This window comes from Hylobates moloch, unplaced genomic scaffold (genome assembly GCF_009828535.3).
Source record: "Hylobates moloch isolate HMO894 unplaced genomic scaffold, HMol_V3 SCAFFOLD_1, whole genome shotgun sequence".
Classification (NCBI taxonomy): domain Eukaryota; kingdom Metazoa; phylum Chordata; class Mammalia; order Primates; family Hylobatidae; genus Hylobates; species Hylobates moloch.
Window position 1 is genome coordinate 221,819,355 of NW_026652276.1, and position 16,922 is coordinate 221,836,276.

A 16,922-nucleotide genomic window follows, 5' to 3' on the forward strand; every position below is an offset into this window, starting at 1 on the left:
CCACTGTTGTGTAAGGGGCATATGGTGATTCAATAAGTACACACACAAAGTACATGGTAAACTTAAGAGATTATTTCTCCGATATCACAATAGGTGAAGTGAGAAAGCTACTCAGAGCTAGCACCAAAAAGATAGAGTTGAGCTCTTGACAAAACAGACAAATCACTTAAATGAAGCAGTAACATTTATATACAAAAACTACCATTTCATTAGGTTGGGAAGTTATGATGAAATACCTAAAAAGCTTGCACTCTCTATAAAAAAATTCTTTAGATTGGTGATTCTCAACTTTGGTCTGTATTGGAATCACCTGGGAAACAGAAAAAAATGCAGGTGATTGGACCCTCCCCATTTAATTAGAATCTGCTCCAGTATCTCAATTTTTAAGCAAAATTTCCAGGTCATTCTAAGGCAAATCATAGCACAAAGTCAAAATATTCTTTAATCAGAGTTTATGTGGTCAACTAGTGTTTTCTAATATATTAACAGTGTAACTGTTGTAATCTCTCTACACACACAATCACAAACCTTTTAAAATGTAGTTATCCAAGGTAATTTTAGTAAAGATAATTCACTTTTCTTGGCCAATTTTAAAAGTGTACGCGAGCTTACTGAGGCAGAGATAGAAAAGGCTAAGAGCTCCATGAGGCTATGTTAGTACCTTTTGGAAGGTAAGGGACAGGGAACAGGAGCTTAGGAAGGAAAAGAAGTAAAAAATTACCCTCCTACTAGAATTCTCATTATAGAAAAATCAAAGCATGATTTCTTCCATTTACCTAGTTTTAAAAATTAAAGATTTCAAGAAACCTTAGTAATTTTAGAATAATTTAATATAAAGATCTCATAGCTGAGTACCTGTTCTGACAGCACAATCTGTGATACAGTGAAAAGTATAATGCCCAGATGCTATTAGCAGAGCTCATTCTTCTAATTCTGCTATGGTCAAGAAATATCCATTGTTGTAACTGTAGTTTCTAGTCAGAAAATCAGGAATTTTAACCATTGTAACATTCATCACTGAATTCTGAGGAAAGGACTTACGTGTTGCTATTACTGCCAAAAGTATACAAATGATTTCTAAAACTGGTAACAAAAAATCAAGAAATCTATCCTTCACGCTTACCCAGGAGTTAACACTTATTTTCTACAACTAACTGGAGCCTTGTATACAGACGGTAAAATAAACACCAAGAGGTGGTAATTATTTACCTGGTCCCTGTTGTTGATGTTTGAATAAGGTAATTGTCCAGTCATCAATTCATACAGAACAATCCCAAATGCATATACATCTGACTGAAAGCTGTATGGATTTTTATCTTGCATTCTGATGACTTCTGGTGCCTGTTAGAACAAAGAAAAATATTCTTCACTTCAATTGAATAAAGACTGGAAAAAATCTATTATAATTCCTAGAGCAATGCTTTTACCATTAAAACACCTGTCTAATATGTAATCAATTCTCTTAATAGTCAAAGAAATAAAACTGATTAAGCTGAAGAAAAAAACCTCTACTCTATAAACTCAGAAAGAGACAGTATTAGCAGAGATTTTGTATTGTATTACTAAGATTTTATAATTTAGTAATTATTTAGGCAATCTTTCTGCACAAAATACCATCACTGCCATTTGAATTCTTCCCATGACTTACCCTATTAGAATCAGTTCCCACTTCCCATTCCTGATTCAGCAAAGAAATACTAGACTTGCGGTTATAAGATGCTTAGGAGCAACACAACTACTGTAGTAACTGTCTTAGAATTTAAGTTTTCCCATTGGTACAAACAACTTTTCTCATCTGAGGACACCTTAGAAAATAATGGTAGAATTTCAGGACTGATAAACTCAAATCCCCTTTCAAACTATGGAATAAGCATATGGTATAAACATGCCATGGATGCTTTATTAACAAAAGCAAGACAGCAGGTAGATTTAGTAAAAGATGGTATAAAGAATCTTTTGGCTGCTGCTTCTTGGGCAATGAAACAATATATTTGCTACATTTTTACACATTTCAGTCATTGTATTGCACAATTAGATTTCTTATTTACATGAAATACAATAAACAGTTGGTTAAATATTAGCTTAAAAGAGTTATTCTTTCACCTTGCGTCTTCTGTATTGTTTCATTTGGAAGGAATCGAAATAGCAGTATATTAATGAAGTTTGTGACAATGTCAATTTGACAGCAAAAGTGGTACTAACTCTGCAAAAATGACTGAAAGACCTGGGACAAGATTCCTGGTTATTGCTCTGGGTAAGGCAGGCATCTCACAGGGAGAGGCAATAATGGCACTCAGCAACAGCTGCAAATGAGAATGACCCGTGGGGCCTTAAACCCCTCAACGTCCAGACTACACTCCAGTCCAATCACAGAACATATCAGTCTGGGGGTGGGACCCAAACATTAATTAGTCTTTAAAGCTCCCCAGATGATTCTAATGTCCAACTAAAGTTGAGAACCACTGATGGAAGATCTGTGAGATGTCCTGAAGAGCGCGAGAGGATGGAAGTGAAGGAGAAGGTTGTATCTACTTCGCTTTGTCATACATTTTGTTCATAGTTGCTTTTAGTAATACAGTACAAAATAAACCACATATAACTGTGATGTAATAAGCAAGCCAGAATACTGAGAGGCTGGTATGGCAAAGGTATAATGTTCAAAGCCTGAGCCAATTTTTGTGAGAGATGGAGTAGAAATCAGATGAACTTTTTTTTAAATTTAGTTTTATCTCACACTGTTGTTGGTAGACAGTTTGATGAAAAGTTGCATGTCACCTATTTTAAGAAATGCATGATGAATCTTCAATTTAGTGATTTAATTTGTAAAACCTCTCACAAAGGTTTCTTTCTCTCCTAAGATATAAATAAAACAAAGTTGAGAAGAATGTTGTATATAATTCAGAGGACCACACAGCCTTAGTTATGACCCAACTCTTCTCTCCTATGATATGGATGTTCCATATTTGTTTCTGAGGGCAGTATCAACCCAGGATTGGTTTAACAATGAAGGGTACTGTTGGCTATTATTCTCTCATCTTAAAACTCAGCATGGAAGAATAAAGGAGAAACCCATTTACACAGGTATCAATAAAAAATTAATTGTAAGAAAATATAAAACTTTATGTATAATAATCTACAAACTGTATAAACTAAGGTTTTTGAAAAAGTAAGGACAAAACTGGAGACTTGATTGAGCCTAACTCTCCCACAGTTAAAAATTAACATACTTTAAAAGCACGTGACAATTGTTTATAATTTTAGGTTTTGCAATTTCAGCACTTAAAATCTGTTTTCCCTCATCTTTTTAGGATACACTGCCATCTTTTTCACAAGGTGTGTATGCCTTAATAAAGGTGCCTGACATCAGATTATAGTTATTAATTTTTCTATCACTTATAATTATTAATTAAAACAGTTAAACATATGTTAAATAACGAAAAAAATCTAGCTAACTCCAGTGACTGAATCTTAGAAACAGAAGGGGCATTGGAAATGTACTAGTCCAACTCAACATTTCAGATGAAGACTTAGAGGAGGTTAAGAAACTTGCAGGTTAATGGCCAAATAGGGTACTAGAATACAGAACTTCTAAGTCCAATGTCCCCTATTCCACCTTGCCACCTGCCCTAATTCCACTTACCGTCATAAGAAATCATAGCTCAATTTAACTCTAGGTTTATTTTGACAAACTTGGGAGTCCTACCTTGGACTTCCCTTTCTGGAGACTGCTACATAAAGTTTGTGGCTTTGAAAGCCCTTACAACTTTTCTGTTTCCAGCAGGGTGCCCGAAAGTCTTAGTGCAGATTAAGTTATTTAAAGCTTAGAATTGCACTAAGACTTTTGGGAAAGGCTGTATTCAGCTTAGAGCTGTGGTTTTCAAACTTTTTGGTGTCAGGACTCTTTTTCACTCTTAAAAATTATTGAGGACGCTAAAGAACTTTTGTTTATGTAGATTCTATCTGTGGATGTTTACCATTAAAATTTAATGGAGAAATTAAACTAGTAATTCATTTAACTATGAAAATAATAACAAGTAGATGTTAACACAGATCATTCATTTTTAATGAAAAATAACTATTATAAAAAAAAGTTTAGTAAGAAGAATAGTACTACAATTATCCTCCTTTTATGGTTTAGAGATGGGGTCTCACTATGTTAAGCAGGCCAGTCAACTCCTGGGATCAAGTGATCCTCCTGCCCTAGCCTCCCAAGTAGCTGGAACTATGGGCTCCAGCCACCATGCGTGGCCTGTGATTCTCTTCAATGTCTGGCTTAACAGCAGCCAGCTGGATTCTCATATTTGCCTTTGCACTCAGTCTGTTGCAATGTGTTGTTTTGGTTGAAGGATATAAAGAAAATCTTGTCTCACAAAGGGAAGATCTTGTGGACCCTCTAAAACGGTGTGAGGAACCCTTTTAAGAATGCCGTTTTAGGGAATGATTCATATGACTCAGCTTTCCACAGCTCGCTGCAACTGCACAGAAGTTTTAGTTCTCCTCTTTTAGAACTTCTCTTTCTTCTTTTCCACAAAGCAAAAAACAAGAAGAAAGAGAAAGAAAGAGCTATGCAAGACAGCACAAGGCTGTTAATCTACCTCTCATTTTTTTTGTCTTTCCTCTTCCAGCTGCCCCATAATTATGAGATTCTTTCTAGTCTAAAGGAAGTAACTTTCCAATTTAGGCTTAAATAAGATTGCAAAACAGCTTCTCTGTTAAAAGGAGTAGTTCTCTTAGCAAAACTATAATAATGGCTGTGGATCACACCTGCCTTAAATTGCATACCTGTTTTTTTTTTTCAACAGGGTACACAGAACATTTTGAACATAAAATACTTTAAACAATTTAGAATAAAATATGAAACACTGTTTATAAGACATACATTTTTGTTTGAAATACACTGAAACTGGTTTCAAAATATTCTTTTTCAGGGTAAAGAAAAAAGTTAAAAAATCTATTTACATAAAAAATAAGAACATTGATTTTTGTGAATACTGGGAACTATGAAAATACTATAGTTGAGACCTTCAATGACTTTCTAGTAACTCAGCAGCATCTCAGGGCCAAAAATTTAATCAGTGGAAAAATAGCCTCAATCCTTACCATCCACAAAATGGATCCAGACAATTGTTCAAACTGATGGGACCCACTCCATCGAGATTTCACTGTAGCTAGACCAAAATCACCTATTTTTACTGTGAGGTCTTCATGAAGAAATATATCTGAGGTGTAGTAAGTAAAGGAAAACAGTAGATCTCATTTTCCTATCAGAGCAAGCATTATGAAGATTTTAGGTAAGAGATCTAATTTCTATAATTCTGTAATATAATATTCTTTAAAATATAGTACTTCATCTTTCCTCTTAAGGTCAATAAGTATGTCTAAAACAATGATTAGTTCTATTTAGCCTATATAACCTGCTTTTAAGATTTTTTGGGCTTGAAATGTGCTAGGATGAGGTGAGATGCTTTCCTAAGTTTATAGGAGAACCTAAAACTTTCCCATTAGATTTTAGCAATGTAGGCCCAGGTATTCTCTTGGCATTCCTGGGCAAGCGGTAAAGGCTCTTCATTGGAATGAAGATGCTGTACACGGTGTCTTAGTCTGCACTTAGGGAAGAAGAAATATTATGTTTTTCTCACCTCATTGTTATATAATTTAGAGTCTTCAGTTATATCTCAACTACCACTGAGCAAGGTCAGAGGTCTGAAAGGGACTAATAGCTACAAAACTATCAGTTTTATAGTGCTGATAAAATGTAAGTAAGCAATCAAAAAATCCTACTATTATAAAGATTTCTGATAGATTTTCTTGTAATGTTCAGTCGTCAAGAAACCACAAAGCAGGCTGTGGTATCCTGCTCTCCTATACACGCATGCACAATCCTTTATTAATTCTCTTTACAGTATATTGAACTTAGCATGAAAACTGTTTTTACATAATGTGAAGACAAAATGCAGAAGAAAAAGTCAGGATGTTTTCAAACTTCGCAGACAAATTTCAGGAAGGATACTATTACTCTTGAGGTCTCTGTGGATGATTGACTTGGCGTGTAAGTAACTGAAAAACAAAACATCATTTTAACCTGAGTAGGGCTAAAGGACTCTGGCCTCAAAATCTACAGAACATACTTAGGGGTGTAAAGACTTATTTAGAATCATGATACAACTGAAAATTGTACATGGTGATAAACCCTTCACAGAATATTAAAATAGACTGTAAATGAATTTAAGATTATAGGAACATATCACTATAATGGTACAGTCAAAATCTTGTTTTCTATTAAAAGACTTTGCTTTATCTTTTACTAGTTACCAATACAAACCTTTCACTCCAGTCAAGCCTACTTATCCATGTCCCTTAAATATACCTTGATATTTAATCCCACCACTGTGTTCAATGCTCCCCTCCTACACCCAACCCTCCAAGTTAGCTTTCGTTCTATTTTCCACCTATTCATATCCATCCCTTAAAACTGAATACAAATTCTAACTCCTGAGTGAAGCTTTCCCATGACTAACCGAACTGAAAGTGATCTTTCACTGCTCAACTTATGTAGTAATTATCATAATAATGGCTTGATTCATGTGTTTTTTCAATGTGCCTATGTTCACTTCTATTTGGAATGTAAACTACTAGAACTAGAACATGCAGTTTGGTAATTAAAACTATTTTTAAAGGTAGTTGTCATATACTCTTAAAACATCTTCTTAAAACTAGTGAGGAGCAAACTTTCTCTAAAATGGCCATAGTGGGTCTATTTTAAAGTCAACGATAACTTTAAGATCATCTATGTTACCTCTAAAAACTGCTTTAGCTACATTCATTGAAGTAAAAGGTAGCGTTGTTGTTGTTTTTGGGGAGACAAAGTCTTGCTCTATCACCCAGGCTGCAGTGTAGTGGCACGACCTTGGCTCATGGCAACCTCCACCTCCTGGGCTCAAGCGATCCTCCTGTCTCAGAACGGCTGTGTCTTGTTTATTTCTTTGTATACCCAGTGCCTAGAACAGTGCCTGGTATGTGTCTACTGAATCAACTACAATAAGACGCATACAATGTGCTAGTCAAGGTTATTTTTCTTAATTGAATACTGGAGAGAATAGCTATATGACACTTCTGAAATCTGACAATGATTATTACACAGTTTTACCTTAAAATGAGAATTTAAAATCCAAATGGTATAATCAAAATCATGCAATGAACACTGTTAAAAATGGAAGATTTGCAAATAACCAAGATTATTCATGCTTTCTCATCTTCATTTAAACGTCCGCATTCTTCCCAATATCAAAATTTTAAAAGTATTTTCTAGATAAAATTTTCATTTCAAATTACTATTTATCTAAAGTAATCCCTTCTCCAATTACTATTTCATATCACAGTTTATGTTCTTCATAGCATTTACTGCAATTGAAAATTATCTTGTCATGACTTTAGGCTCAGTGTTCTACATCACATTGTCACTCTTTCATTGAAAGAAAATGTGATTTCAGTTACAGGTCTCACAGCTTACAAAGTTCTGCAGTGACATACAAAGTTAAAAACTGGTGGAAATAAATGGGCCCCAATCAAAGCTTTAAGATGGTGAGATCTTGTCTCCATTAGAAAGAAAGGGGGATAAATGATGACGGTGTTGGTTGGTGGAGCTAGGTCCTGCACTCAGAGAGACCTGGGATCTAGTATACAGCAAAGGTGCTGGTCTCTGAAAGGAGGTTCTTTCTCCTGCAAGACTTAAAAACAAAAACAAATGGGCTTCAACCATATCAAAATACAGAGGCATGCTGAAGTTAAAAGAGGGAAAGATAAAGGTGTTCTCCATGGCATGGTGTTAATCCTTTCAATAAATTTGATGCAAAGGAATATAGCAAGAATAGAGTAGACAGAAATGTAACTGGGGAGAGTGAGGAGAGAAATTTTCTGACCAGGAAAGCACCAGATATTAACAAGATATAAATATAATTGGGGAACTAGTGATATAACCAGCATAGAAGTTATATAGCATAAATTTGTTATAGGCCGAGTTGCATAAAAATACAACCTGAAACAACACTTTATACCTGTGTAATCCTTTATAACTTACAAACTGCTTTCTTAATTTTTAATTTTTATCTCATTGAATAATTCTCTTTCTGTAATCCTTCTGTAACAAAAGCAGCAAAGAGTAGAAGTCCAGGTCTGTAGAATGAAAGGCTGGAAGGAAAAGGGAGTCTAATCCCCCAGCTAGAGAAATGGGATGAGACACAACCCAATCCCTACATAAGATAATGTTTCACAGTAATCACTACCCTAAATAATTCTATATAGGCGGACACTAAAACGTAATTTCCTAAGCACCACCCAGTTACAATGGAAAACGCCAAAACAACAACAACAACAACAACAACAAAACAAAACAAACAGAAAACAAAAAACTCACATAACTGCTTGGGAGTAGGGAAGGGAACAAGAATATACCAACTTTACTTTGCCATATATGACACTGAAGTCAATCCATTAATTAGGATAATTAGATTGGACCTCCTTCTTTCCTTGGTAATATGTTAAGGAGAGCATTACAGGTTTACAAAAGTACTAGGAAAGAACAAATATGCTATCAACCAAAAGAACAACACATTCTCTTGATAAGTTTCTCTTAACAGTCTCATTCCTTGAAGAAAAAGTGTCCACCTACAGAACCATTTAATCTTAGAGCTACAAAATCATCTGGTAAAATTTCTTCTCACACTACTTCAAGCTCTTATCCAAGATTCAGCTTTTCTACGTTCTTACAGAGCATAATGTGGTGCCCCAAATTAAAAGCAATACTTCAGATTGGATCTAACCAACACAAACTATGGTGAGATCCTCATCTTCATCTCCCTCATGGTGGGCATACAACATTAAATCAGACATTATTGTGATTGTTATGGTAGCCAAAGTCATGCTACTGAGTCCAATTAAAATTATATTCAATTACATGCTTCCTGCTGATGGGTCGAAATTTATGACAATAAATAGAATTTCTTTAAAAAAGCACAAAAGATTATATTCAATTACAATCCTAGAATAATTATTCTTGAATTGCTCCTATAAAACATTTTCCCCATCTTATACTTGTATATTTCTCTTTTTTGGACTTGACTAGGATTTTTTTTTTTGAGACAGAGTCTCACTCTGTCACCAGCCTGGAGTGTGGTGGAGCGATCTCGGCTCACTGCAACCTCCACCTCCCAGGTTCAAGCGATTCTCCTGCCTCAGCCTCCTGAGTAGCTGGGACTACAGGCGTGCGCCACCATGCCCAGCTAATTTTTGTATTTTTAGTACGGATGGAGTTTCACCATGTTGGCTAGGATGGGCTCAATCTCTTGACCTCGTGATCTGCCTGCCTCAGCCTCCCAAAGTGCTGGGATTACAGGTGCGAGCCACCACACCCGGCCTTAGGATTTTAAATTTTGTGGACATGGTCTATAATTTCAGATTAAAACTTTAGCTTTCACTAAAAAAAGTCAGTTTTTTTTCTTGCCTGCTTCATTTTTCTTTAATAAAACATAGGTTATTTTTATTTTCCTGTTTCAAGAGTCTTACGTGAGAGCTGAAAAAAGGAGATTTTTAAAGATTGGCATGCTAATAATTCCTCACATAAGTTACTTCTAAATATGTAATTATATTCAAGAGAGGACTGAGGATAGGAATCTCATTCTAGTTTGCTGTCTTCAGGTATGATCATTCATCCAGTATGAACCCAGTTAAATCCTGTCATTCATGTTACATCACTTGATCTTATCCTTAAGAAAACCATGAGAGATTATCATTAAAATGCCTATTGATAATATTGCTATGCCATTTGGCTAATTTATCAGCTTAGCTTATTTGTAAAAGCCACTATCTCTCACTTAAGTCTGCTGCTATTTTCAAGTATTTTAAACTATTGGTAAAACACAGAACTGACCTACTTAGACATTTGCATGTCAGCCCTCTTTCACCTAATACTGCACAATTTTACAAAGGTTCGTTTAGGCAGCAAGATGAGTCTCTCCTTGGGTGACCACCTGGACTGGTAGGTGTGATAGTGGTGACAGTGTCAAATTACAGTCTTCCTTATACTTTGATGCCCTCTGCTCCCTTATTACAACCCTGGAAAGTAAGATTAACGAGAATGGCATTCTGTTACTTCTCTGTAGTCAGTAATCATTTATCACTTTAAAAATAATTAAAATCTCCAATAGGTAAAGTTCACATATTTTAAAGTTATGCTCCACAGTGGCCTAAATTCTATTTTTACCTTGATTTTTTAGTTTCCTTCACTTTTTTTTTGGAGACAGGGTGTTGCTCTCTTGCCCAGGCTGGAGTACAGTGGCATGATCACAGCTCACTGCAGCCTCAACCTCCTGGGCTCAAGAGATCCACCTAACTCAGCATCTTGTGTAGCTGGGACTACAGGTGGGTGCCACCATGCCTGGATAATTAAAAAACTGCTTTGTATAGATGGGTCTCACTATGTTGCCCAGGCTGGTCTTGAACTCCTGGGCTCAAGCCATCCTCCCACCTCGGCCTCCAAAAGTGCTGGAATTATAGGTATAAGCCATCAGGTATTTTTCACTTTTAAAAACTGAAATTTACTGAGGTACAGTTTAATACAAGATGCACCCATTTTACATGGACAGTTTCAAAAGTTTCAACACACACATACACTTGTGTAATGACCAGTCACAATCAATATAAAGAATATCCATCACCCCAGAAAGTTTCTTCATACATTTTTGCAATTAATAACACCCTCTTAGTCTCGGGAAACCACTGATAATGACTTCTGTCACTACAGATTAATTTTGCCTTTTCTCAAATTTCATATAAACAGAATCACCTGGCTTCCTTTGCTCAGCAAAACACTTCTGAGATTCACGCACTGGCTGCATGCAGTGTTACAGGGTATGGGTATATCACGACTTATCTATTTACTTATTGGACATTGTGTTGTTCTTAGTTTGTGGCAAATATGAAGAAGATGCTGTATTCATATACAAGTCTTTGTTGTTGACTGATGGTTTCATTTCTTCTGGGTAATTAGGTAGGATTAGAATTGCACAAATGGTAAATTTAACTTTAAAATAAACTGCCAACCTGATCCCTAAAATGGCTGTATCATTTAAAATCTTTACCAGCAATGTATGAGAGTTCCAGTTGTTCTTTATCCTTGATAATACTTTGTATTGCTCGTTCTGATTATAGGTTATTTATTTATTTAAGACGGAGTTTTGCCCTTGTCGCCCAGGCTAGAGTGCAATGGCACAATCTTGGCTCACTGCAACCTCTGCCTCCCAGGTTCAAGTGATTCTCCTGCCTCAGCCTCCCAAGTAGCTGAGATTACAGGCAAGTACCACCACGTCCAGCTAATTTTGTATTTTTAGTAGAGATGGGGTTTCAACATTTTGGTCAGGCTGGTCTTGAACTCCCGACCTCAAGTGATCCATCTGCCTTGGCCTCCCAAACTGCTGGGATTAGAGGTGTGAGCCACCGCGCCCGGCCCTGATTACAGGTATTTTAAATGACTTGTCCAACCATGAAACACCAAAGAAGTAGAGGAGGAACCAGCTGAGGAATAGAGAGTGAGCAGAAGGGTAATCAGGAGAATATGCTTGAACGCAGTGTTTCTCACACTTTAATATGGACACGAATCATTTGGGGATCTTGTTAAAATGCAGTCTTTGATTCAGATCTGGGGTAGTATCTAAAACTTAGCATTTCTAAAAGGCTCCCAGGTGGTACAGATGCTACTCAGACCACTTTCTGAGCAGCAAGAAACTAAGAACACAATTAAACAAGGGATTAAGAACCTGTTTCATGAAGAAGTGTGTGATCAACTGTATCAGATGTTTCTGACAGGTCAAATAAACTGTGGACTGAGAATTTTACTGCTGGATCTAGCAACATGGAGGCCATCAGTAACTATCGTATTAAGACGCTGTTTCCCGGCTAGGCACAGTGGATCATGCCTGTAATCCCAGCACTTTGGGATGTCGAGATGGGCAGACCACTTGAGGTCAGGAGTTCCAGACCAGCCTGGCCAACATAGTGAAACCCTGTCTCTACTAAACATACAAAAATTAGCTGGGTGTGGTGGTGTGCACCTGTAATCCCAGCTACTTGGGAGACTAAGGCAGGAGAATCACTTGAACCCTGGAGACGGAGGTTGTAGTGAGCCAAGATCACGCCATTGTACTCCAGCCTGAGGGACAGAGTGAGACTCTGCCTTGAAAAAGAAAAAAAAAAAATGTTTCCTGGAGCAGCAGGGACAAAAGCCTGGTTTGAGTGGGGTCCAAGATAAAAACGAAGGAGAGCAATTAGACAGTGAATACCAACAAGTCTTTTGAGAAGTTTTACTGTCGAAGGAAGAAGAGGAATGAGGTAATAACTGAAGAGGGAAGCAGGATTAAGGGAGGGACCCCACAAGTTTTTTTTAATGAAAATAATAAACATACAGAAAAATGGAAAGAATACACACACACCTTCCACGCAGATTCCACAAATGTCAACATTCTGTCAAATGTGCCTAATAAAGATGTTTTATTATTATTGTTACTTTTTAATTTTTTTTTTGAGACAGGGTTTCACTCTGTCGCCCAGGCTGGAGTGCAGTGGTGCAATCTCCGCTCACTGCAACCTCAGCCTCCTGAGTAGCTGGGACCACAGACACACACCACCACATCTGGATAATTTTTGTATTTTTTGTAGAGACAGGGTTTTGCCATGTTGCCTAGGGTGGTCTCGAACTCCTGTGCTCAAGTGATCCACCAGCCTCAGCCTCCTAAAGTGCTTGGATTACAAGCGTGAGCCACCACACCTGGCCTATTTTTAAATTTTACTTTTTTGAGACAAGGACTCACTCTGTTACCCAGGCTGGTCTCCAACTCCTGAGCTCAAGTGATCTTCCCACCTCAGCTTCCCAAAGGGCTGGGATTACAGGCGTGAACTACTGCACTCGGTGAAAGATGATTTATTTATTTACTTATTTTTGAGACAGAGTCTTGCTCTGTCACCCAGGCTGGAAGGCAGTGGTGTGATCTTGACTCTCTGCAGCCTCATCTTCCCAGGCTCTAGAGATCCTCTTGTCTCAGCCTCCCAAGTAGCTGGGACCACAGGCACAGACCACCACGCCTGGCTAATTTTTGTATTTTTTGGTAGAGATGGGTTCCACTATGTTGCTCAGGCTGATCCTGAACTCCTGAGCTCAAGCAATCCACCCACCTCAGCTTCCCAAAGTGTTGGGATTACAGGCATGAACTACCGCACCCAGTCAAAAGATGTTTTAAAATAGAGGAAAATTCAGTAGGAAAGGAAAAAATGATGATAAACAAGATGAGAGATTTACTCAAAAGATGTCTCTGGGTAGGAGTAAGGGGACGGAATCTAGTGTACAAATGGAGGGATTGGCTTTTACTAGTGATAAGGCAGAAGAACCTGGTATGAATGCAGGCAGGTGGGTAGATGTCATAATGGTTACTTCCAACTTTCTTTTTTTTTTTTTTTTGAGACGGAGTCTCGCTCTGTCACCCAGGCTGGAGTGCAGTGGCGCAATCTCGGCTCACTGCAAGCTTCGCCTCCCGGGTTCACGCCATTCTCCTGCCTCAGCCTCTCCAAGTAGCTGGGACTACAGGCGCCCGCCACCACACCCGGCTAATTTTTTGTATTTTTAGTAGAGACGGGGTTTCACCGTGGTCTCGATCTCCTGACCTCGTGATCCGCCCGCCTCGGCCTCCCAAAGTGATGGGATTACAAGCGTGAGCCACCGCGCCCGGCCTACTTCCAACTTTCTTAAAGAGATGGCAAGCAATGTCATCGCTGACTTTTTGAAGAAGAGGTTTTAGAGGCTTAAGGATATGAGGTTTTGAGGAGGTATGACAGTGTCTAAAAGAGGACAGTGAATGAACTAGGAAACTGAAAGTATAACTGCCCTATAACATTAAGAGTGTACTTGAAGTTTTCGAAGGGACTGAATAAGTTGGGGAAGCAACATGCTTTAATAGTTAAAGGAATACACCCTGGAGCTGAAGTACCTGGGGCAAGTTACTTGCCCCTTCCATAACCAGGTTTCTTCATCCATAAAACAAGGATATGATAAAAGCTGCTACCTCACAGGGTTGTTGAGGAGTAAACGAGGTAATGTATATAAAGTACACAGAATGTCTGACACATAGTAAGTGCATATCATTGCTGAATACATTACAGTATATTTTTAAAAACCCCACAGAACATAGTTGGTATAAAGAAAAGGGGGAGACAGTGAGTTAACAGTATGTAGCAAAGCTGGTATCAGAATATTTATTGACCAGTAGAGATATTTAAGAGTAAAAAGGCAAACCCAGTATGATTTAAAACAACAAGAAACCATTGTGTATAGTATTAAAACACATCATTCTGAAAGGATACACAATACACATCAAAATATTAATGGCAGTTATCTCCTGATGGTGGATTACTGGTGCTTTTTATTTATGTTTACATTTTCTGAATTTCCTATAATGATTACATATTTCCTCATAACATGTTTTATTTAGAAATTTTAAAAAACTGCAGTAGCAAAGGATAATGTCACTCATATTCTTACCATAATCAGACCCGCTAAAACTTTTATACATTTGCCTCCTGCTACAGTTTGAATATGGTTCGTCCCCAGAAAACTCATGTGGAGGCTTGGCCCCAGTGTAATGGTGTTGAGAGTTGGTGGGACCTTTAAGAGGCATTTGGGTCTGGGTCATGAGGAATGCCCTCATGAAAGCAGGAGTCACTGACTTCTTTTTTCCTTTGAGTCAGGGTCTCACTTTGTCACCCAGGTTGGAGTGCAGTGGACTCAATCATGCCTCACTGTAGCCTCTAACTCCTAGGCTCAAGTGATCCTCCTGCCTCAGCCTCCAGAGTATCTGGGGCTATAGGAGTGTGCTACCATGCTTGGCTAATTAAAAAATTTTTTTTTGTAGAGATGAGGTCTTACTATGTTGCCCAGGCTGGTCTCAAACTCCTGGGATCAAGCAATCCTCCCTCCTCCCTCCTCAGCCTGCCAATATGCTAATAGTACAGGCATGAGCCACCACACCTGGCCAGGAGTGACTTCTACAGTTACTGTGAAAGGGGGTTGCTATACAGCAAGGTCGTCCCTTGTGTTCTGCCCCTTTTGTGTGTGCCCACTCCCTCTTCTGCTTCTCCACCATGTTACCATGCAGTAGGAAAGCCCTCACCAGAAGCCCAGCAGATGTTAGCACCAATGCCCTTGGACTTCGCAGCCTCTAGGACTATGAGAAATAAGTTTCTTTTTGCAGAAAAGAATAAATTACCCAGCCTCAGGTATTCTGTTATAGCAAAGAAAATGGACTAAAATACCTCCAGTCTTTTTTTTTTTGAGAAAGAATCTCGCTCTGTCACCTAGGCTGGAGTGCAGTGGTGCCATCTTGGCTCACTGCAACCTCCGCCTCCCAGGTTCAAGCGATTCTGTTGCCTCAGTCTCCCAAGTAATTGGGATTACAGGCACCTGCCACCATGCCCAGCTAATTTTTTGTATTTTTAGTAGATATGGTGTTTTACCATGTTGGCCAGGCTGGTCTTGAACTCCTGTCCTCAAGTGATCCACCTGCCTTGGCCTTCCAAGGTGCTGGAAGGAATTACAGGCATGAGCCACTGCACTCGGCCATCTCCAGTCTTTTTTCAAAGTTTGTACTTGATTCCTGGAGATAATCACTATGTTACTTGATCTTTGCTTTCTAATCCTTATTTCAGTACTTTTACATATATACATATATACCACTTTTTAAAGCCCAAATGTAAAAAATGTTCTGCTTAAAAATTTTTAAGTGGTCTCATGCTGCAGCTTGCTTTTCTCACTTAACATTAATATTTTAAAGCTCTATGCTGATACATATATAATCCACTTTTAACTACTATATACGATTCAACTGCATGTAAGTGCCAATATGTTATTTATCAAGTCTTCTCCTGATGAACGTTTCCAATTTTTCAATAAGTTTTTCTTTTTTTAAAAAAATGTCCTTAAAATAATGTTTTAAGTTTCACGTAGAGTCAGGGTCGCATAGTGTCATCCAGGCTGGTCTCAAACTCCTGGCCTCAAGTGATCCTATTACCCTAGTCTTCCAAAGTGCTGGGATTAGAGGCATGAGCCACTGCATCCAGACCAATTTTTCACTATTATATTGTTTCCTATAATACATCTCTTTCTGTATACATGACTTGGAACAAAAGCTGATATTTCTTGGGGTTAGAACAAGCATTTTTCTATTTTAACAGCTACTTCCAGAATGCCGTTAAGGTGGTTGGTTGCATCAGAAATGTCCCAGGAAGCAATTCCTCTAATCCTATGAACATTTGATCTTATCAGAACTCAGGCATTTTGTCAATTCCAGTGGGTGGAAAGTGGTACCTTTTTGTTTTACCTTGCATTTTCTGATTATTATTATTATCAGCACCCTATTACTATTTTTACCCACCAGAAAATTATGTTCACAATAATTATTCTTTGGCCACTTAGAATTATTATCAATCACTTATACATGCTCACCATTTTTTCAGCTTTAATTAGTCCTTCTATCTTCAACTGGGTTCGCTTATGAGTAAAAGAGGCATGCTCATCATTGTTTAAAACAAAGTAAATTGTAAGGATTTATCTCCAAATTATTTTTAATCATTTTATTTTGAGAATATAATGCTTCTGTAAATATATCGATAGGCTGTAACTTTTTCTATGTGCCTCTGTGATTTAATACTTAATTTTCTGATAAAGTTAAATTCAAAATCATACCATAAATATTATACTGAAATTATAAGGCTGGCAAAAAAAAAAAAAAGGCACGATGTACTGACCATTCCTGGAATTTCTTTAGTAACAGTATTCTTAAGATACCTGGGTCTTTGGGATGAATCAATGACTGGCAGGTGAAAAG

The 16,922-nt window shown here is 37.7% G+C and overlaps 1 protein-coding gene across 11 annotated transcripts in view; it reads right to left on the reverse strand.

Annotated features, from left to right (window-relative positions):
- BRAF (B-Raf proto-oncogene, serine/threonine kinase) overlaps nucleotides 1-16,922 on the reverse strand; it is a 208,322-nt gene that overhangs the window by 29,478 nt on the left and 161,922 nt on the right. For 7 of the 11 annotated variants that reach the window (XM_032761940.2, XM_032761945.2, XM_058427290.1 and 4 more), the window contains 3 exons: nucleotides 6,011-6,057; nucleotides 5,101-5,219; nucleotides 1,210-1,341 (listed from right to left, as the gene is read on the reverse strand). In XM_032761940.2, coding sequence (XP_032617831.1) covers nucleotides 1,210-1,341; nucleotides 5,101-5,219; nucleotides 6,011-6,057 — 298 coding nt within the window. Of the gene's footprint in view, nucleotides 1-1,209; nucleotides 1,342-5,100; nucleotides 5,220-6,010; nucleotides 6,058-9,930; nucleotides 10,111-15,338; nucleotides 15,693-16,922 lie in introns of those variants that run through there. The other 4 variants (XR_009209599.1, XM_058427315.1, XM_058427306.1 and 1 more) reach the window with 3 other exon arrangements.